This window comes from Panthera tigris, chromosome X, assembly GCF_018350195.1.
Source record: "Panthera tigris isolate Pti1 chromosome X, P.tigris_Pti1_mat1.1, whole genome shotgun sequence".
Lineage (NCBI taxonomy): Eukaryota > Metazoa > Chordata > Mammalia > Carnivora > Felidae > Panthera > Panthera tigris.
This window is the reverse complement of record NC_056677.1, coordinates 80,371,830-80,393,859: the sequence shown is the minus strand read 5'-3', so window position 1 is coordinate 80,393,859 and position 22,030 is coordinate 80,371,830. Positions and strand designations below refer to the sequence as shown.

Here is a 22,030-nt window from a genome sequence, read left to right as displayed (position 1 = left end):
AAGAAAGCCTGAAATATTAAATATGACAATAAAAATAAAATATGTATTAAAATTATAGCTGCATTTATATTTAGTTTGATTCTTTCTGTGATCACTGTAAGCAAGGGCAGAGAATTATTGTGTTCAGAAAGGACAAATTTGTTCTGATATTGGGACTTGGCTTTGTTATTGAGATTTGTTTACATAATGACTAGCTCAGTAATACTAAGGACTTTTTATATATGAGCACTATTATTGTGGAAGGAAATGTGTTTTCTCCATAACAACTACAAATATTACGGATCATCCAGTTCCTCCACTCATGATTATATACAAAGTTGGCTTTGTTCAGTTCAATAGAATCTGGGATCTGTCTAGTAATTTTTCTGTCCCTCTAAAGGGGCACATGGTCATACATATTCCTGAGCTCCAAGGTATGGGCTTTCCGATGAAATAGCAGGTTATCATGCCTTGGATATTCCAGGTTATTCTTGGGGAAAGTCAATAATAATTAAAACTAAGGCAGATGGCTTTCCACTGGATGTGAATGCCGGGACATGGTTCTGATCAAAGAAGAAAATAAAGCATTACATTAAAAAAAATTTTTTAATGTGAAGTTTATTGTGAAATTGGTTTCCATACAAAACCTAGTGCTCATCCCAACAGGTGCCCTCCTTATAAAGCATTACGTTTTAAATGCACTGGAATGCTATCACATATAGGGATAACCCAATTGGCTATGTTCACTCCTGATACAACGAACTATTTGAAAAACTACTTTCCTGAGAAACTTATTTTAAAACAGTGCCCCAGAGACACAATATTCTTTTGTAGAATAGAAAGCCTCTGGTTTGAGAAGAAAAGCCATTTTGGTAGAGCACTGACTTTATATCATATGTTCAAGAATAGGATGGGGGGAATTCAATAAATTATCTTTTGATGCAATATTGGGATGTCAGGAAAATAAGAGACTTGCTGGAGAGTTCTAGGCTGTGATGTATACACATGCATTCCTTTGTTTACTAGCTGTGGGAGTCTGAAAAGGCATTAACAGGCCTTTATACTAGCAGCAGGGCATATGGGAACCCCTATGTCTTCCCTCATATCTAACCAGGGAGGGGGCAGTCCTGTCAATACCATCCATGTGGTATGTGTGGAACTTGAAACTGGGATCCCTATTAGTGCTATGCTGAATGCTGTAATTGTAGCATGTGCAAAACATGCCATAACACAGACTTGGATGCTTGTCTGAATCATTAGACATGAACATTATGGGTGTGATAATAGCACTGGAATTCCTGCAACTGAAAAGGAAACACATTGGCTTGTACTTCATCTACAATCACTTACACTTAAGCTATTGATGTTTGATTGGGATCTGTAGACTGCTGGGCTTGTGCCTTGGGACTTTTAAGCATATTTGATGGATGGAACAGACAGGGAGGCTATAGATTTTGGCAAGCTATAGTTCCCATTACTCAGGATGACTATATCTGACACTAGAGATTACAGTTCACCAAGATGAAGCTTCTCTAAGCTTTGGCTGATGGCCCGATGATACTAACATGACGAACAGGAGAGGACCATTAGGCTATAAATTTCCAATGAGCAAATAGTTGAGTAGTTCATTGAATACGCTGTTGATTTTTTGGACAGACATAAAGTTCATGGCAAGTTTTTTAGAATTTGAGGGAAATGGAAGTTTTTTTAATGTTTATTTATTTTTGAAGGGGGGGGGAGCGCACAGCGGGGGAGGGGCAGAGAGAGGCAGATACAGAATCTGAAGCAGCTCCAGGTTCTGACGCAGAGCTTGAACTGAAGAGCTGTGAGATCATGACCTGAGCCGAAGTCAGACGCCCAACCGACTGAGCCACCCAGGCGCCCCATGTAAGTTTTTAAATGTTATTTTATGATAAATGTTAACCAGTTAGTCTTCTAATAAAGAAATGTGGTCTCTTTGTTATAGGATATGCAGACTATGTTTGTAGCTGTGCAGTTAATATTCTTCTCCAAGTTTTTATTATAAGGGGTGCTGGTAACATACCTTGCTAAGGAAATTCCAGACAGAGCTGTTTCTAATATTTGGAGGGACCCCCATGGAATCATTAGACTTATTCTGAAGGTTCCTTGGTGGGAAGGAGGAAATGTCCCAGAGAACAGCTTTTATTCCATATTGGTGGATTTTCTGTCAGAGACTTGGCCATTGCTATTGTTTCTGATTTCTTCCTGATAGCTTCCCTGGGGGTGTGAGTTTCTAGGCAGAAAGATTTGATGTGATGAGGAAATACTACAAAGCTGAAGGAAGAGAGTCTGAAAAAAATGGTAAGACAAGAGGCTATTCTGGGCATGGCAGAAACAAGTTGAATACTATGGAACAGAGAAAAGGGAGATGAGATGACTAAAGAGAAATGAGAATTAATTCATAACAGTACTTATTATTTATAGGTGGGAATAAAAGGTCCATTGAACTTTAGGGGAATATTCCTTTATGCAATGCTTGTGAATATGTTGAAATTTTGTAAAGGCAATTCCATCTTAAATGCACTGGAGGAGCTGACAACCTGCAGTTTGTGGATTGCACTATCTAGTCATAATCAATTTACTATTTCCCTTCTCTGGACAATCTTCAGGGTGTGGTCAGGAGAAAGTAAATAGAGAAGATGGAAGATTTCCTCTCAGGAGAGTTTAAGAGCTTCCTTAAACAAAGGCAAGATGTGAGCATCCTCTTTCACTCTTCAAGCAACCTTTCTGAGAACTACCTTGGAAATTCTCTGGCTTCCTCACAGTTCCTAAGTAATTTCTGAAACATATAGGTACTCTGATTAACTTTGCTTTTGAAAATAAAAGTTGGTTTGTGTGTGATAAAAAAAATAATCTGGACAATCTGTGTCTAGTTGGGTGGTGCAGAAGAAAGGTGAACTCTTGTGTCAATCTTTATTCTCTTTGTAAACACAGATGACCAGAAGGGAAGGCTGTTATTAATGGTAATGCAGACCAGAAAAAAGGCTATTATTTTCAGTCTGTTGAACAATACAAAAATGCTTCTCAAGCACCATGTTCAGATGTTTCTTTTTATTAGCCGTCACACAAGGAATTAGACTCATTTCAAACAGTTCATTTTCCCACTCTTGTCTCCGTGAAATCATTACTCATGAGTGATTTCTTTGTTGAAATACCGCTGACTTCCCATATTAGAATGGATAACAGAGTGTTAAATGTATAAACTTTTCAGTTTGCATAAACTCTGGAAGAAGGGGGACCAATATTCCCCAGGAGAATAAAGCCATTTGTCAATGTCCTTGTTTGTTACTGTCCTATATAAGCATCTTATCCAGGAAGCTATGTCAGCATTGCAATTTTGTGGTGTGTGTGTGTGTGTGTGTGTGTGTGTGTGTGATTAATCACAGGAGAGAGCTCGTTGAATGCCAGCAGGAGGTTTTAAAATATAATTCTGCATCTGCCCTGCTCTTTTCTCCTTTCCAATCTTTTTCTACCCCTTGCCTCCAATCCACCATTAGGATAGATAAAGGAGTTGTGCCATGTCTAAATATATAGACAGATGACAATCCTTAGATCTTCAGCTAGGCACCGTTTGCATTTTGCCACAGCTGATTATTTTATCTACAGTTTTAATAACAAGCCAGATTATTTTCTGTTCACTGATAGAATCAAATAAAAAAAAAGGTTGCAAAGTGGAATTAAGGGGATAAGAAATCTCTAGGGCCAAAGAAACTTTTAATTTAATTAATAATTTCAACTTACTCTTCAAATATTTCTGTGCTAGAATTCAACATCTGATATTAAACAAGTCTGCACTCTCTCTCTCTCTGTAACTGCTAGATTGGAATCTCAGAGAATAGAAAGAATGCAGGCTTTAATGAAGCTTCAAATTCTCTACTCCCAGTGCTGTCTTGTTTTCTGAACGTAGAACTATACTCCTCAGAGATTCTCTAGCCACAGCATGGCATTCCTTCATTAGGTACATGTTTTGCAGACCAACTCATGAAAGACTGGCACTTTAACCAACAAGGGGAAAATGCAATGAATTGGAGTTCAGGAGATGAAATGTTTTGGAAAAACAGATTATTCCAAGGGTGTAGATACGTGATCTGTACTAAATGGACAGAGAATTTAAATTTTACCAGGCTAGTTTTTAGTAATCTTTTGATTTGCTCCATTAATTTTTTCCAGCTTTATTGAGATATAATCAACATATCATGCTCCATTGTTTTAACTTGTGAATGGTAATGAGTATTTAGAGTGATGAAGACTGGTGGTGGTGTGTGCACATGAATGTGTATCTGTGATATATTTTTGTGTCTATAATCCAGGCTTACTATGTATCAGTACTTACATAGATTTTACTAGACTTGTGTCAGAGTGTCTTAACTCAGGTCATCTCAACCTAAAAGCCTTCTGCTACTTCTTATAATTCAGAGTTCGAGCCAACTCAGAAAAAGCCCCCACAGCTGTGGCCCAAAGAGATTTCAAGACTTCCATGATACTTCAGATGGAGCAGCCATTCTTTCTTTCAAAGAAGAGTTGGACAAGCTAAGGGCCAGGGGCTCATATAAGAACTGCCATGTGCTAAAGGTGTAAAGGACGTTTTCCTCCTAATAGGAGCAGCAGGTCAAGCATAGCATACCTTCAAATGATGAAGATTCCTCAAAGAATAGATTAATTGTTCTCACTTCTGAATTTGTCTAATTGCTTTTGAAGCAACAACCTGAAAAATAGAACTTGCTTTCTTCTACTAGTATGATTAAATGAACACCTGGAAAAAGAATAATTGTGAGTATTTCTAAGGAAAGGAGCAAAAGAATAGAACTGAGCATTGTCCGTGAAAGATGGATAATGACAAGTAAACATAGAAGGTGTATTTGATCCCTTCAATTTTGGTATTCATTATTCATAGTTATTATTCATAAATTCCAGCACAAATGTTAGGCCTGCACCTCAGTGACACATTTGCATTTTATTTTAAGTTGATTTCTACCTGGTTTTGCAAACAAGGATTTAATGGTTTTCTTGTGTCTCACTCTCCGTTTGTTGCTATAGCTTGTCTTTTTCATATACTCACTTCTTTCCCTTTCACACTCTTTATCTCCATCTTCTGTCTCACTCCCTTATCCAAGGTTCATTCATTCATTCTCTCTCCCTCCTTCTCTCCTTCCCTCCTTCTAATGTTCTAAGAGAAAAGATAGATTCTAACACGTAAAAGTGATGTTTGAATAGATTCCCCTAAGGCAATCAATTTACTTTTAATTTGTCTGGGACTAAGCTTTTCTTTGTTGCAATGAGGAAGTATGAAATTGTTGTAAAATTTATTAGCTTCTAGAAAGATATTTCAAATGAATTTTTTTTAATGATTGTGCTGTTTTCTGTGCCCAGAAGCAGTGTCATAGCAATTACAGTATTCCAGATGGTTGCTGAAGTTACACTGAAACATCAAGATAATGCTAGACTTTTCTATGAGGCTTTTGTTGGTAATGAATAGTCCAACCTAGGTAGTTAATAGATATTAATCTTTGTGACACTGTGTGCTTCCAATGACTATTTCTAGTGACTCCTACCTAGGTAATGACATGGCATACACTATCTTTATGAATCATTGCAAGGGACAGTGATTGGTTTACTGAGCATTTTATTTTTCAAATATGAAAGAAGTGATTGTAGAATCACTAATGTTGTTTCTTAGCTTCCCCACCCAGTAACAAGAACATTTTGGCAGTCAAGAATCTTCAAAGAATTTAGAAATTACAGTTGCAAACTTTTTTTGTTTTTGACCCATGTATAATATTGCCTGTTTTACAAAACTGGACATCCTGGAACTTTACTGAAGGAAGTGTCAGTTCCTGTTAAGAGGAACACCAGCTTTTTTCTCTCTCCAACATTAAACTTTCATTAAAAAAAGGAAAATCTTTTCTCCTGGATAACATGCCTTGCTCCTCTTGCTTTCTTTACCAGTCTTATTTGTGCCATCTTCACTACACATTCTGTCTAATATCCAGAAGCTTATGACCAGTATAAATGTGGCTTTTTTTTTCTGAAGCTAATAATGTGTCAACTATTTCCTTATTTTCCAGGAAAGAATGAAACCAAGTTGGTGATGACTTTAGTTCAGCGCTACTTGTAAACATCATTTGAAGGCTCTATCTTGCCAGGAGCATAACTACCTGTAAAATGTCTGAAATGGTCTGACTGTTTTTAATCTACACAAAATCAAACACCCGGTTTTAACTCTTCACAGAAGTGACTACGTGTTGTAAGGGTCCATCAAATATGGGCTAAGGGACTTAATTCGGTGGACATCTTAGAATGAAACTTTCAAAAATGGCTCCACTTTGCTCAGAGTTTCGGTATCTCAGTGTTCCTCCTTTAGGGAAATGTTTCAACGGCCTTCTTTGACACCTCATATTTTACTTGTAAAGATGCCTTTCAAATGGCTTCTAAGTATCCAGTTGAAGTTCAGCACTTTGTTAGATAATTTTTTTTTTACCATAGAAGCCAAAATGCAAAGATTCCAGTTTAGTCAATTTTTGCTTATCTCAGTCACTGTGAGCACCTCTTATTTCTTAGTCTCAATTTTCCAGGCAGCCTTCTGCTTCATTTCCTACTCCCCATGCATCACCACAAATGATTTATATTTATACACATCTTGAAATCTCTTCTTTATGGGTTGAATTTAATTGAATCCTAGTACAAAAATGAAAACTCCAGGAACTATTGTGATTGCCCAAATTGCAACTTAGATTGTATGACTGTACATGCAACACTATCATCTATGATAAATATTCAATTCTAAAACACTTCTACTTCAATATGTTTTAACTTTGTCTCTTTGACAAGCTCAGTACTGAAGATTCCATTGAAGATAATTCAATTGCTTTGAATTCTGAAAGGGGTAACTTTTTAATCTATTTTCATGTTGCACTGGGAGTAAGTGAATTTTAGGTGCATAGACTGTGAATGAGGAGAGAGGCTTATGTGCCATTTGGTATCACAGAGGCCAAGTGCTGAGTGGCACTTGCTAATTGATGCTGATCTGTCAAATAGTCTAGGACAAGATTGGGGTCCATCAGTTTTTTCAGCCATCCTCTCCATCCCAAGCTAAAACTCAACTTTGCAGATTCGTGCTGTTTAGTTACCCATACTGAAAATGCCAAGCTATGCTAATCAGGACTGTCTTTCTTCTTTGCCTATCTGCTGTCTTTTGGCAACATCCTTTTGTCAGTCTCAGGATCTTTGTTCCTATACCCTGTCCCCCACTCTGCCCTTTCTAGGTATCTCTACCTCTAGATATTGGTAGACTTACCCCATAAAAACTCTCCTATCCTGGGTCTCTTTCCCCATGGATTTTCTATATGACCAAAGAAAACCCAATGATCTCAATTTGGTAATGGATTATCTTAACAAGGACTTTTAATGCTTGTACCCACTGAATGAAAAATGTGGAAATTTCTCTCTCTGTTACAAGGGCTGGTTTTTGGATAGCTCTTCTTTGGCATCCATAAAATAATACTACATAGATGTTTTGAATACAAGTCACACCGTTCTGGTATCTTACCCTCTCTTCCTGTTGTCTGTCAGACCAATGGTGCTATAGGAAGGGCTGCTAACAAGTAGGAATCTAGAGAACAGGAGAATAAAAAGAAAGCATTAGGGAGGAACTAAAATGGGAGAAAATTCTGAAAGAAAGAGAAGGGAGTGAGAAAGAGACAATTAATTGTTTGTAGTGTAATTTGTGATTTACTTCTTATTACACTCCAGTGGCTACAGGATAGCTTAGTGTCTTTGGTACATGAATCTCTAGGAAGGTCTCAGCCTTCACTGATGTGCCCTTGAATATTTTATAGATGGAGCTCCAACTTTTCTTGCCAAAACTTGGGTCCTTTAGGAAGTGAGTGTAAATTCCTCTCAGAATTGCAACCTGGGATGGCTCTGGGAAGTTGTCATTTTGCAAAGTCCTAAGCCCTTATTGAATTTTTGCTGGATGTTCTAAACACCCAAAAGGAGCCCAGTCCTTAAGATGTCATCATATCAAAACCAAGACAGAATGTTTAAAACCTTCATAGTGTTTCCAGCTCTCCTTCCTTCCTTCCTTCCTTCCTTCCTTCCTTCCTTCCTTCCTCCCCCCTCCCTCTCTCCTTCCTGCCTTTCTTCTCCTTTTCACTGAGCCCATTGGTATTCTGTTAAGTTACAGATACAGGATGGATATTCTTTCTCCTGAACTCTGCAGGCCTTAAAATGCTTTTAAGAACTCTTTCCAGGATAATTATTTCCTTTGGTAATTCCATGGCATATATAGAGCATTAATTTTTGCCATACGTATTTTAATTAGTTTTTCCAGAGGAGTCAGTATCTGAAGTTGGTCTAAAAGGCTCACTATAGGTCCCATTTTTGGTTTATATTTTATAGGAATTAACAACAGTTGTGTTTGATGCCAAGAAACAATGCTTGATATTTGAACAGGACATTCATTTCATAAAACTGATGCTTCTGCTTATTGTGTTGTTAACTTAGCAGAGTATAGACCCCATTAACTATTGTTAGAATTGAAAACTCCAAGGTACATGACAAATGTATCTTCAACTGGACATCAAAGCATGATACATCCCTTTAAGACCTCCTTATAGTATATAGGAAACCATTCAGAGACTAAATGACACTTGACCTTAATGTTTCTCAAGTGATAAATTTACTTTATTGTTTCTGATACAGCTACATAGTTTTCTTTGTAGGTTTTCATAGTGTTTCTACTAAATAGAATAGTAATTTCCACTTTTAGGAGCTGTATCAGTAGCACAGTGTCTGGTGTGTTGATCAATATTCTTTGTTTTATTGCTATCACTCTTGTGCCTTTTTCATCCATTTAAATTAAACTGTTACTGAGTACCTGCTCTATGCTGGATCCTTTGCTACCTTCTCTGGGTATGGGATGGAACAAAATAGATATAATCTTTGCTCATTTAGAGTTTACAAGCTAACATTTGAATATAGATATTAAACAGCTGTAATGAGTGCTATAAAAGAAGGTGGTATGCAATGTACCTTAGTCTAATGGATCAGGCAAGGATTCCTTGAGAAAGTTAAATTTAAATTAAATTTAAAATATATTACATGGGTAATGTATCAGTTATAAATAGTGCTCAACTGCTGGTAATAAAGACCCCCCTCTCTCTCTAAAGAAAATAACTCAGTGGCTTAGCCAAGAGGGAGGCTTATTTTTTCTCTTATATGAAAGAAGTTCATGTATGAACTAGTGAGATGGATCTACAATATCTTCAATATCTCAGAGTTGTTGTATCTTTCTATTCTGCTATCCATAGGCACGTGACGTCCATCCTCAGAGTTGCTTCATGATAGTAAGATGGATGCTATAGGCCCAGCCTTTATGTCTCCATTCCAGACAGGACAAAGCAGGAAGGAATAAGGACAACAGGGTCTCCCAGTTACATCACCCCCTCCTACTTTTAAGGAGTTTTCTTGATATTTTGCCTTCATAACATTGGTCCAATATTAATTATGTGGCTACATCTATCTACAAGGGAAGCCAGAAAATGCAGGGTTTGTTTTTAGCTGGTACATTACAAATCCTAACAAAAGTGGGGTTCTTTTCCGAAATATTAAATATAGGTATGGATATTTGGTGGGCAATTCATTATGTGTGCTTCAGATGAGTAGGAACTAGTTAAGTCAAGAAGGGGATACTTCCTAACAGTTATGTTTTCTTGATTACGTGCATACAACAAATTTTAGCAACACTTAATCTGTTCATAATTGGTACTACCATCCCTTTCATTATATTTTACAAAATTGTCCCTGCTATGGTAGTAGATTATTTTGTTCATGGAGTGATACAGATTAAGCTAAATGGATGTTTGTAAGTACAATCCAGGGAGCTTTTCTAATTTGGTCATAGGTTATTTTGTTCAGGGAGTGATGCAGATTAAGCTAAGTGGATGTATATGAGTACAATCCAGGAAGCCTTTCTGATTTCCACATTACTTGCTTGCAGGTTATATTACTACTTCTACTTAGAAGTAACTACTTGAGCTCTTAGGAACTAGAACTCACTTTAACTTTCCCTTTCTGCCTCATTGATTGCAGATCACTTCCGAGGAGGGTAACACATTGCTCTTGTAACTATTACCTTGAACTATTTTAGTGTTAGAGTTTTGTCTCTGATCATTGGAATCTTTCAGTTGATACACCTAAAGTCTGAATCACAATAAAGAGCTGCAGCAGTATTAAACACATCCATGTGGCTGGACATGTATATAAACACAACAGAGCCTCTCAGCTCTTCTATTCCACCAGAACTTCGAAAGTTTTAGCAAAGCCTGAGATGGTATTTTCATCATTTTCCTTTTTTGCTTTGGTTGGGACCATGGGTAGGCTCTTTCTAATGTTATTTGCCTACATCTGAAGAGACAGCAGTTTAACTCCTGAGGAGGGTAGTAATCACTGCAAAAAGTTTTGCTAACATTTGCACAAAATAACAAATTCTCTTCTTTTCCTATTTGAAGTACTTCCTTATCCATCATGACTTAATCATTGCTGCCTATTATGCCTTCTATTTAAGATATAAGTTGTTGCCAGAGGTTTTAGGTTTCTCTCACCAAGGTCCTTCATGAAATATTGTGACAAAACAAATATATATTACCACCTACATTAAATAAGCTTTATTTTTCTCCATATTTAAAAAAAAATTTTGTCAAAATCTGATTTAAGGAGTGGCCTTGAGATTTGTGTCCCTGTTCCAAACTTATGCATTTCATTTATTTATTTATCTTTCCAAATCTTAGGGACAAGTTCAGAATCAGGGAAGACCAATTTGCAAATTTATAATTCATCCCTAATTATGTTTACATTTGAATTAAAGATACCTACCTTCATTTATCTGTACATGACAATGTGTTTGAATATCCACAACTATGTGTGGATTTTAGAGTTTTACATTTTGCTTTGCCTATGCTCAGGCCAAGATGTAACAAGGTATAGAGTCACAAACAAGCACATAAGAGGAGTCTTAAGGAATTACTGAATTGTTAGCTGACCTCTGTTTCAGCTGGAGCCAGCCTCTTGGCAGTTAATTTGAATGCTATAAAATGATTCCTCTCTACTCTCATACCTCCATCCCTAGCCACAATACTACATGGTGGCAAGCCCATAGTCTCTACCAGTTCTATGCAATTCCAGAAGTGGCTGCTTTGCTTTATTCACATCTGGTCTGCATTTTCTTTTTCACACTTAAAGGGAGCATAAAATGTCCATCTTAAAGATAAACTGGCAAATTGTGTCCCAGTACACTGAAAGGGTCTTAGCTGTGATTGGCTTTTCAGTAGTTTAAACTAGGTCAAAGGCCACTCCCAGAGCTGTGTTGAAATCTGGACTCAGCCTGGATTAGGCCTTGATGTTTAGCTGTTTCCAATGCTTTTTCTCCAAATGATGAGGTATACATCCAATTCAACCATTATTTCTCGATCCCCCCTCATATGTATGTGCCCCTTTACCAAGATAGCCTTTAACAAAGGAGTCAGAGCATTGCCTCTTTCCTATGCCATTTTTTTAAAAATAAGAAGCGAACAAGAAATACAAGTGTATAAGATGTGTTATATATAGACTAATATCAGGCAAGGCCCTGAATTTCTGATTTCTTCCCCCAGCAAAAAGCAATCACAGCAATATATTTTCAGCTTTTTTTGGCATGTTTTTTTTGTCTTTGCAACCTCTCCTTGTCTCCCCATCTCCTCTGATTATACCCCAAGGTTTTCTGTGAATGTTAAACTGCTCATATTTTGATGCATTGTACAATGTGATGAAAATTTTCATTAGGTCATCATCATACAAGAATGTAACATAAATAAAAATGGATCTGGAAAGTTAAGGCTATAACCAGACATTAAGATGAACAATTTCCTAATGAACAGGCAGAAATTAACCCTGGGTCTATGGTTTGATGAAACCCATGTAGAAAGCTTCTCTAAGAGTCAAATTAAAGCCTTAACTCTGAATGAACCTGACTTGAGAAGAGAGAAAAAAAGTCTCACCAAAAATTCTGAATTCTAACTGCTGAGATATTCTATGATAGGATTAAAGTAATCCATAAAAGATTTCTTTATTTTAAGAAATATGACCCTAATAAAACTGCAGATAAGAAAGATAAGGAAGGATGGCTAGTTGAATATAATTAAATGATGTTCAATCTATGAGTGATGTGTAGACAAGGTCAATTGAAGCTTATGGGTCAAATGGAAGGAAAAGATATCAGTATATTCCTTCTAATGGGAAATCAAGTCATATAAATGGCTTAGTGAGAAGATTGGCTGGCAGAACTGATGGTCAAAAAGAAGTGAAGTGATTGGGTTTTCAAAGAGAGCATGATACCAATCTAAAATTAAGCATGGCATGTCATTGACAAGTAGGGTGGAAGTATGGTTAGCAGTGCTGTTGTTCAAAATATGGCCAAGACTTCTCAGATATACTGATTGTTGGATTCCCTACTCTTCCTCCACTCCCTCTTCTGCTGTAACTAGTTTCAAATGCAGTGGATTTTTAGCTGGAGTTGATAAAAATGCTGACTCTCAGCCCCTTGACACTCAGGATAAACTTTTTTATGTTTTATTTTTTAAATGTTTATTTATTTTTGAGAAAGAACGAGAAAGTGTGAGAAGGGGAGGGACAGAGAGAGGGAGAGGATCCGAAGCAGGCTCTGCGCTGACAGCAGAGAGCCCAATGTAGGGCTTGAACTAACGAACTTCAAGATCATGATCTGAGCTGAAGTCACACGCTTAACCGAACTGAGCCACCCAGGTGCACCTAAACTTTTTTTAAATACATTTTTTCATCATAACATGTTTACCTTTAGGTTTTTAGTTTTTTCAGCAGTGGGAACAACAAAACTAATAATAAAAGACATGAGTGTACAGGGGGAGATCTACAGCCTTTTAAAAATCCAATTCTTCACACTTGTCCCAAAAGGCAATAAAGGACCATCTAGAAGTGCCATTTCCCAGAAGGGTCTGTGGGTACCTAAGAAAACAGAACACTGGGATGTAACAATGATTCCTGGGAAAAGCTGATGAAATTGACATTTTATTTTCTCCAAACAGATCAGAATGAAGGATTTCATTGCAGGGAAGAATGCAGGATTCTTGGCCACTCTGACAGGTGCTGGATGCCCCGGAACCCCATGCCCACCAGGTCCAAGTCCCCTGAGCATGTGAGGAATGTCATAGCTCTGTCCATTGAAGCTACTGCTGCTGATGTTGAGGCTTATGACGACTGCGGCCCCACCAAGCGGACTTTTGCAACCTTTGGAAAAGATGTCAGTGACCACTCAGCTGAGGAGAGGCCCACCCTGAAAGGCAGAAGAGCTGTTGATGTGACCATCTGCAGCCCCAAGCTCAATGGCGCTATTCGGGAGGCGGGCAATGGTTGTGAGGCTGTTAGCCCTATCACCTCCCCCCTACACCTCAAGAGCCCTCTGCCCACCAAGCCCTCCATGTCTTACACCCTGGCGCCCCCTGCCAGTGATCTGGAGCAGTATGTCAACAATGGCCTTTCTCGTCCCTCTGAAGCTGAGCCCCGTGGAGCCGACAGCGAGAAAGTCATCCATGAGGTCAACCCCACTCTGAAGGAGGGTCGCGACAAAGAATCTCCTGGTATGAAGCGTCTGAAGGATATCGTTCTCTAAAGCAGTCTAGGGGAAGAAGAGAGAGAATCCATACTGGTTATTGAAGAAGAAGGAGCTGATTGTTTTAATTGCTCATTAATGGTTGGTTCTTGAGTGGCTGTGATTTCAGAGCTTTCCCTAAATGTATTGTTTATAAGTGACTATCATTCTTTGACAATCCCTCTTGTTTCAACAAGCAGCAGGGGTGTTCAGTTGGAGCAAATTAGCTTTGGTTTGAGTTGTTCATGGGGCCTTGATGTTGGGGAAACAGAGACAAATTCAGTTGTGAAAAGTATTATGTATTAAGTGTTTGAATTTGTGTATTTTTCTATGTCAAAATCATAATATAAATTACCATTGTTTGTGGAGGATTACATTTAAAAAAAGCAAAAAAAAAAAAGAAAGAAAAAGAAAGCTCTGGACATCTTTAATAAGCTTGCCACTGTTTTGTAGTGTAGACAAGTTAATGGTCATTTATTGTGTACTATTCCTTGATTCAGTGATGTGAAATTGAGTCCCCAAAAGGTTGTTTCTGAAGCTTGAGTACTTTCCAGTTACGCTACTTTGCTATGGACACCCCTGCTTTAAGAACCCTTTTGCTAGCTGTGCTGTTGTTGTATTTGATATTGCAAATTGCTATGTGTGTGGTGATGGCAAAAGGCTTTTAGAAGTTGGTGTTTTTTTTTCTTAAAAAAATAAAACTATAGACAAAAACAAAGTGCAAAAAACTGAGATGGCAAGTGAAAGAGCAACACCACACATATAGATTGAACACTTAGAGGATACTCACTCATGGAGGATACCCATGTAGTGATTGCTCACTACCTTGCAGGGTATTTTTCCTGCCTTTCAGTCTTCTACTCAGATCAGTGATAGATCGTCATAGAAAGTCATTCATGGATATTCTGCTATGTAATTTGCATTTGTTAGAAATACTGTCCTAAAAGTTTTATGAGATCAATTTTTAAAATTTTCAGGACCTGAATGGGAAAGAAGCTCCTGAAGTTATCAGTTTCCAGGCTTAGAAATTCCCTGTCTCTAATCATCTAAAACTCAAAAAGACTGAATCTATTTTGAGATCTAAATTAACATCTTTTCAGACACATACTTCCTGATTCAGTGTTTCCAATCATGATTAGAATTAGACTGCAAAGCATGTTGGGGGCTAGAACTGAGAACTCCATGTTGCTCTATATTGTAGGATTATAAATAGGAATGGAGTAAGCAGTACAAAGTGTACATTTTGGAAAAGACAGGTAGGTAACAAGTAACAGCATCACAAATCCAATTACTGTGCCTTCTAAATGGAGACACTTGGACACTTGAACTCCTCTTTTTATGACTAATACTTTTTTTAAAGTTAAAAATGTGAACAGGAAATACTAAAATAAAAATTCTTTAAATTTAGCTAACTCTTTGCTATAGGCTAGGAATACACCTTTTGTCATTAACAAGTTTGTTATGCATGTTCTTTTTTTGTTTAACATTTCTTAACTCCCCCATTTATTGTCTATTAATATTTACTAGCAAACATAGTATTCTCACAGCCTAAGAGTTCATTATTTAAAGCTAAATAAATACATCACCTTTGCTCTGCCTTGGTCTTAAAAAAGATGTTTCTAGAGAAACAAGTTTTGTGGTTCTGTTCTCATTCGTTTCATTTTTTGAAATTCAAGAATACCCAGAAAAAAGGCTTAGAGGTTAGAGCACTAAAATGCAAAAAAGGATTTATTTTCTTAAGTTTAAGTAGATAAGTGAGCTCTTTTAAATGTTTTAGTTATTTTTCTCTAAGTTCCTGGCTTTATACATTACTAGGAATATTTTATTTTATGGGAGGGAGGGTTTTGAGGGAGGGTAGTAGGTATTGAAGAGGGAGTGGGGCTAGGTAGGGGAGAATATTTCTGAAAAAGAACGTATAATGAAGCTACAAATTAATCCTTATTTCTTATTCACTGCTGAATACTACCTCATGCAAAAATATTGGTGTGGCTGCAAATTTCCCTCTGAAACTGATACAACTAGAGATCAATTACTTTAACATCTTCATTTAGGCTCATTTCATTATCTCTCATATACTTTTTTCTCTCTTTGATTCGTTTCATTTTAGCAGATTTTAAATTAGGTATTTATTTGTGTTTTCAAGTGACTGTTTGATTAACACATTAAAACTTATTTTTCCCCTTTAAGTTATGATGCCTGCCTATAGAATTTAGACTGTTCTTCACCTGATCCATCCTGATATTATGTTGTTAGCTACCACGTCAAGGCCACTTTTAAGTCAGATTTGACAGCTTTTGTAAAGGTGTATTTCCTACTATGCTCAGTACGAATGAAGGAGATGAAAAGATTGTGGCAAGTGGGAGTATTAAACGTTAGATGGCTGTTGAGCCAGAGAGGCCACTGGCTGTCATGCCTCTTACCAGCCAAGTTTAAAATAGAGTAGCAGTGGCATTGATTTTGCTTTTTTTCTCCCCTCCATTTTTTTTTTTCAGATTTCAGTTTTGAGCCATAGACCAATCCTGTTTCCTTATTAAAATACTTTTTTTTCTCAGTGGGTAGTCAGATATTTTCTTTCTTCGAAACCCTTTCTTAAGCATGATCAGAGAATTCCCCTCATTAAGAAAGTGTCTTTTTTTCTTTTCAATTGTCTGATGTATACATACTCATGTATACATGTGCTCCTAGGAAGCACAAGTGCATCCTAGGAGGGCTTTGTAAGCTGGTTTTACAGACAGACTATGCCTGCAAGTAGGAATTTTGTGAAAGATCCTAGATTTCCCTTTGGCTCATATTTTTCCCCTCTTCTTTTCAACATGTCTGATGAAGAGCCACATAAGGACAGAAGGCCAAATATTCTTTCTTTTCCCTCTCAAAACATGTTACACGTTTAAATGTGAGGGAGCAGTTTAAGTTCTTAAATCCTAGGGAGTTCTATTCCATCTATTCTGATATCCCCTTTGGGAAGGAATTGGTGTGGCATGACTTACTTTTCTAACAACTGCATTGGGGACATCCCTGGGCAGGTAAACTTCTTCATGCAATATAAAGGCTTTATTTTGCATTGATTGCTTTTCCCCAAATATGGGAATATGCTATATACATGTAATTGGAAGAAGAAGAGAACCATGATATGTGGAATCTCTTTTTTCTTTTCTCAATACTGATTAATCTTTGAAACTGTTCAGGATGAAATTTACCATCCCTTTGATCCTCTTAAAGCCAGTAGAATAAATTATGGCCCACCTTATTGCCCAAATAGGTAATGCACCAAGCTATCCCACAGTTCCTGAAGGGCAGTTGTTCTCAAAGTGTAGTCCTTTAACCAGCAGAAACAACATCACTTGGGAACTTGTCAGAAATGGTCATTCTCTGTTCTCATCCAGACCAACTGAAGCAGAAGCTCTGGTAGTGAGGCCTAGCAATTCGTATGGATCAGATACCCACTGAAAGGTTGAGGGCTTGTGAAAGTACAGGTTGATGGGCCCCACACTTAGAGTTTCAGTAGGTCTGGGATGGGTCCTGACTCTTTGCCTATTGAAAAATTCCAATGTGATGCCGAAGCTGCTGGTCCAGGGACAACACCTTAAGTATCACTGATCCATAGTAAACCTGCCTAATAGAGCTAATTGCACCTAAGGTGCTCACTTAAACTAGTTTGTTGACAAGGTGATCCATTGGTCGTGAATCACAAATGTTAAATGGAATACAACTTAGAACTCTGAAAATTAGCAACATCAAGAGTACCATCCCGATAGTGTTCCTTTAGCATACAACTGATTGTATGATGGAAATTCAGTTGAACTTTTCATATAGCTCAATCATATCATTAATAAGCAAAAGAAAAGTGGTCCATTTGAGGCTGCAAGGATAAAGGGCAGTTTGGGGAGAGGCAGGGGTGTAGAGGATAACTCAATTGGATATCTATGATGGGAAAAGGATTATTATTGTACATAAGAGCAGTTCTGGTTGGAATTCCAATTCACTCTATGGGGACCATTTTGGTGTCGAATGTTTCCCCAAGCATCCTGACAAGTTTGGTCCACTTGGCTCTTTACCCTGGATAATAAGACCCTAACTGACTTTGAAAACCTGGCATACATGAGGTTAAGAAGTCTATTGTATACAGTCCTAGTGTTTGCCTTCTCAGTAAAATTACATTTAAGGATGTCATTTCATGAATCAAATTGTATCTGCTGACACTGAAGTGTATTGAGATGTTGTTCTTTAGTTTAAGTATGTAACAGGGTAATATTCAAAGGGGAAGTGTGGGGGTGGGGATGGGACTGGGTGGCTTTATATTGATAATGAAATATTCCAGAGCAAAACACATTGTCCTAATGAAGTTGTTGCAGCTCTTTTTGTTTTCTTGTGAGGCTGGAATTGGCCTGTGGGTCACTTGTTGTGCAAAGTGAATTAATTTCAAATAGAACTCATATTGCTTTTGTAAAAAAAAAGAAAATCAACCACCTTGTCTGAAATATATATTGTAAGGTGCTCTTGGTAAAGAACAACCCACAAAAACCTGATCTTGATTGGAAAGCACTGTAGGTCATTAGGGAAAACTGATGATGCTGATTGTGCTCCAGCTGTGTTGGCAATTAAAGACGACCTTGTTACTAATTGAAAGTTGCTGTCAACCTTAGCAAACAAACCAGGTAACACCATTACAGGACTGGTTAAATAGATTTTTACTGGCACTGGCTGGTGTTCAGCTGAGGAAGGCTAGGATACAGACTTTAATGACCAAGAGCCAGACTAGCTCAAGCTAGAAATTCAGCAACAAATACCTCCTTGTGCTATTTGAATGCTAAGGTATTAGTTGCAAAAGGCTTATGCCTTCACTCCTCTAGTGAGGGGAATGAGCCTGATGACACTATTACTGTTTACCTGTCAAACCAGGGTGGAAATACAGAGGGATGCAAGTACAGTATGTCTCATTAAGCAGTCTCTGTTGCTGATTATATGAAGATGAAATTGTTGTATATGCTAATCTGTATGTTGTGTACATTTTCACAGTGATTGAATCATTGTAAAAAAAAAAGACAAAAAAGAATCACCACTCTATTTTATGAAGATGATAAAGCAGCTTTATTAAATTATTACAGTTATGTTTTAAATGGTATTATCTGCCACATTGTTTCCTTTTATCTGGTGGTTCTCTGTTTCCCCTTTAAATGTGTTTTCTCTGCTTCAAAAATTTAATGCATTTTAGTATTAAAAGATATTATGGAAAAATTGTTGAGTGTTGGGTGAAAATGTGTCTTGGAGAGCATTTGTTGGCTTGGGGGTAGGGTAGCTATCAGGCCAAGGAGGCAACCAGCCCTTGGTGGGGTCACTGGTGTTCAGGCCCAAAGGGTTCCTCTTGCTGTTTCTACGCTACACAATTGCTAGCTCTCCAACTGAGGAGATTCTTCATTCAGACTCCTGTCATTTCCTGAGAACCTTCCTTCCTTCCCCCACTAGTTAATACCATTTTCTGAGGGGAGAGACCCATTCATATCCATAATGGTAAAGACTTTTCTGGGTGGTACTTTAAACAGGAGCATAAAACCATTCTTTAAGAATAACCATTTCAGGCCAACTTCACAGTGGGACTTCTCTGAAGAATTAATTTTTAAAAAGGTGAGACATAGTAGAGGCTGTCAGCAGGGGAAAAGAGAATTTAAAACAAGGATGACCTGTGCCCCTTTGATGCCTTCCAGTTTGAAAGTGAAGCAACAGGAGAGGCTCTGACTTTGCATATAACAAGGCTACAGTAAAAGTCCTGATAAACTTTCTTTACCCAAACTATTATTCTCTGGGACTTAGCACTTGGGCTGTTAAGTATTCATTTTGGCTGCAACTGGCAGGGGAAAAAAATCCCAGTAGAGTAAAAGAAGGAGCACAGCAGAACATTTCCAAATAGTGCTTTTAATGGTTACAGGCTAAATTGCTTCAGCATGACCTATTCTCTGGACAATTAAAAAAAAAAAAGATCTCAAGGAAATCCACTGTTTTCCTGGATCTACAGCTTCCTGTTATCTCTCCTCACCTGTATTAAATTAAGATTGCATCTCATTTCCCAGAATTAGCCCTAAAGCCATAGCAATAGCCAGATATTTGATGCTGCGGTTTAATGGGTGTTACATCAGAATGCGAGCACAGACATGCTAGGACACATGAAGTCACATATGCTGATGTATGTACAGATGTTCACACAGAGTCACAGATGTTTATAAAAGTGTATCAGAAGGAGGCTGGTTTGTCACTGGTTTAGAGGCCATTAAGTCATAGGATGTCATTATGAGTGCTTTTGTATTAACCCATACCAAAAGTGCAAAGAAAAGAAGCTTCTTTGACCCTCTTCCATTTACATTTTTTTTTTTTTTGGCTTTACAAATGAATGATAGCTCCTCCTTAAAATAAGATTCTTCAAGGAATGAGTAAGAAAAAAAATAAATCCTCACATGATGAAGGGCATTCATACATAGGACACAAATATATCCAAGGACATGGACAACTACTGTACTTCAGCCAAAAGTGGGAGAGTGACAAGATTATAAGGATAACCTCAAAGCTATTCAAGTTTGTAAAACAAAACAAAGCAAATTATTAAAATAATACACTTCTTCATTTTGGTAACAAATACTTGTGACTCATCTCGTATGTCATAGATTTTTTTCTGTGTGTGGGGTCAAGAAACCATGCTGGAAACTGCCTAAAAGGGCAGCGTCTGATAAGAAGTGACAGCTGTTCTAGGGACAGATAGGACCACCCATTTTCATTATTTTGGTTTTGGGGTATAAATATGCCTGAAAGAGATGCATCTTGGATGCACTGTTACCGCTTGCAAGGGGATGGGACCCTTAACTTGCAAAACACAATTCTCCAGGATGGGATCAGAGAGGTGTTCTTTTAAAGTCCTAACCTTCCTCTATGTTGGCAAATGACCTACTTGCACATCTCACACTTCCATCATGTGCTCCTTTTGGTGTGGAGGAGGATGAGTGAGAAGTGAGATAAGATTCTCTTGGTTACATGCAATTATTGCCTTGATGGCTGTAACCCCACCCCAGTCTCTCAATGATAGTGCACTGCGGGGAGTCTACAGAGCCCTGTTGGTAACCTCTGCTGTTTTTGCCCAGGGGTGAGGAGAAATAGGCCAGTGGCCCCAACATTTCCCTATTTTCCTTCTCTGTTTCAGTGTCTTGACTTCCCTGGTGCTCAAAGCCTTAATTTTCCTTAGCTTCCCAGGTTTTCCAGTATGCCCTCCTCTCTCCCCAGCCAGAATTTTCTCCTCTCTTGTAATTCTCCCCCACTTCCTTTTCCACTCTAAATTATCTCTAACATTTAGCTGTATCCCATCTTTTCTAGAGTTCTTTTCTCTGCTAGGGTTTAAGGGGGCCAAACTTTTATTAAGCACGTATTATGTGCCAGAAATTTTTACAAATATCATTTTATCCTCATGGTAACCTGATGTGGTGGGTGATGATATCCACATTTTATATACACATAAATTGAGGCTTAGAGAGCTTATGGGACTTGCCCAAGGTCATACAGCTACTAAGTAGCAGAGCTACACATTTTGAATCCACGTGTGTCTACTTAGAAATTATTACTCTTCAACTACTCTTAAGAGACAGGTAACCAACCTGATATGTTCTTCCTTACTAGAATATTAACAATGTATACTAATGTCTGAAGTCATTTATCCATGTTGAAATCTTATTGAAGTTTTAACTGAGATCTTTGAGAACCCAATGTCATGGTCCAAAGAAATGATTGTAACAGTGGGATTTTCAAGCCAGGGGGCTTCTGATGAGCCTCATAGGCATCTCACTTTGCTCTCTATACCTGGTGCCTGCCTTTCAAGTTGCAATAGTGATGCATGACAGGACCATGGCTCCTTTTAGAGTCTGTGCACTCTAGCTAGACAACAGCCCTTGAAATGAAGGTCTGGTAACCCTATATTCATCTGTCCCTTTGGGTTTGAAGCAATCTGTCAAGGCTGTATTCATGTGTGTTACAGGTCAGCACAGCTGGAGTGAGTCCCAATATATGTTCACAATAGGCCCTGGTGACTTTTTAGAACCAGAAAGTTGGTTGAGGATGAGGGAGGCTGAGGGCTATAAAGCAGGGTGATAGTGGTAGTGTGTAGGGGAGGCATGCTTGAAAAATAAATTGAAACCCTAAGCTATTGCAGGAGAGATATCCAAGAGTTAGTTGGGAAAAGTGGCTGAGTCAGTTGTGAGCACTTGGCCACCAGAGGCCTAGGAATTGGTTCACATGCCTGCCCCATAGCTCAGGTGTAATTGAAAAGGTGTTGATGGGCCCCCAAGGGACCTTTATCTGGTCTTTCTCAGTCAGCAAGGGCCCTGACATAGAGCTAAGCAT

The 22,030-nt window shown here is 38.0% G+C and overlaps 1 protein-coding gene across 3 annotated transcripts in view; it reads left to right on the top strand.

Moving 5' to 3' along the window:
- Positions 1 to 14,002, top strand: part of PCDH19 (protocadherin 19) — a 134,792-nt gene extending 120,790 nt beyond the window's left edge. For all 3 annotated transcript variants that reach the window (XM_042974798.1, XM_015542228.2, XM_042974797.1), the window contains one exon: positions 13,095 to 14,002. In XM_042974798.1, the coding sequence (XP_042830732.1) occupies positions 13,095 to 13,678 (584 nt within the window). In that variant the 3' untranslated portion in view covers positions 13,679 to 14,002. The remainder of the gene's footprint in view (positions 1 to 13,094) is intronic.
- The last annotated feature ends 8,028 nt before the right edge of the window (positions 14,003 to 22,030 follow it).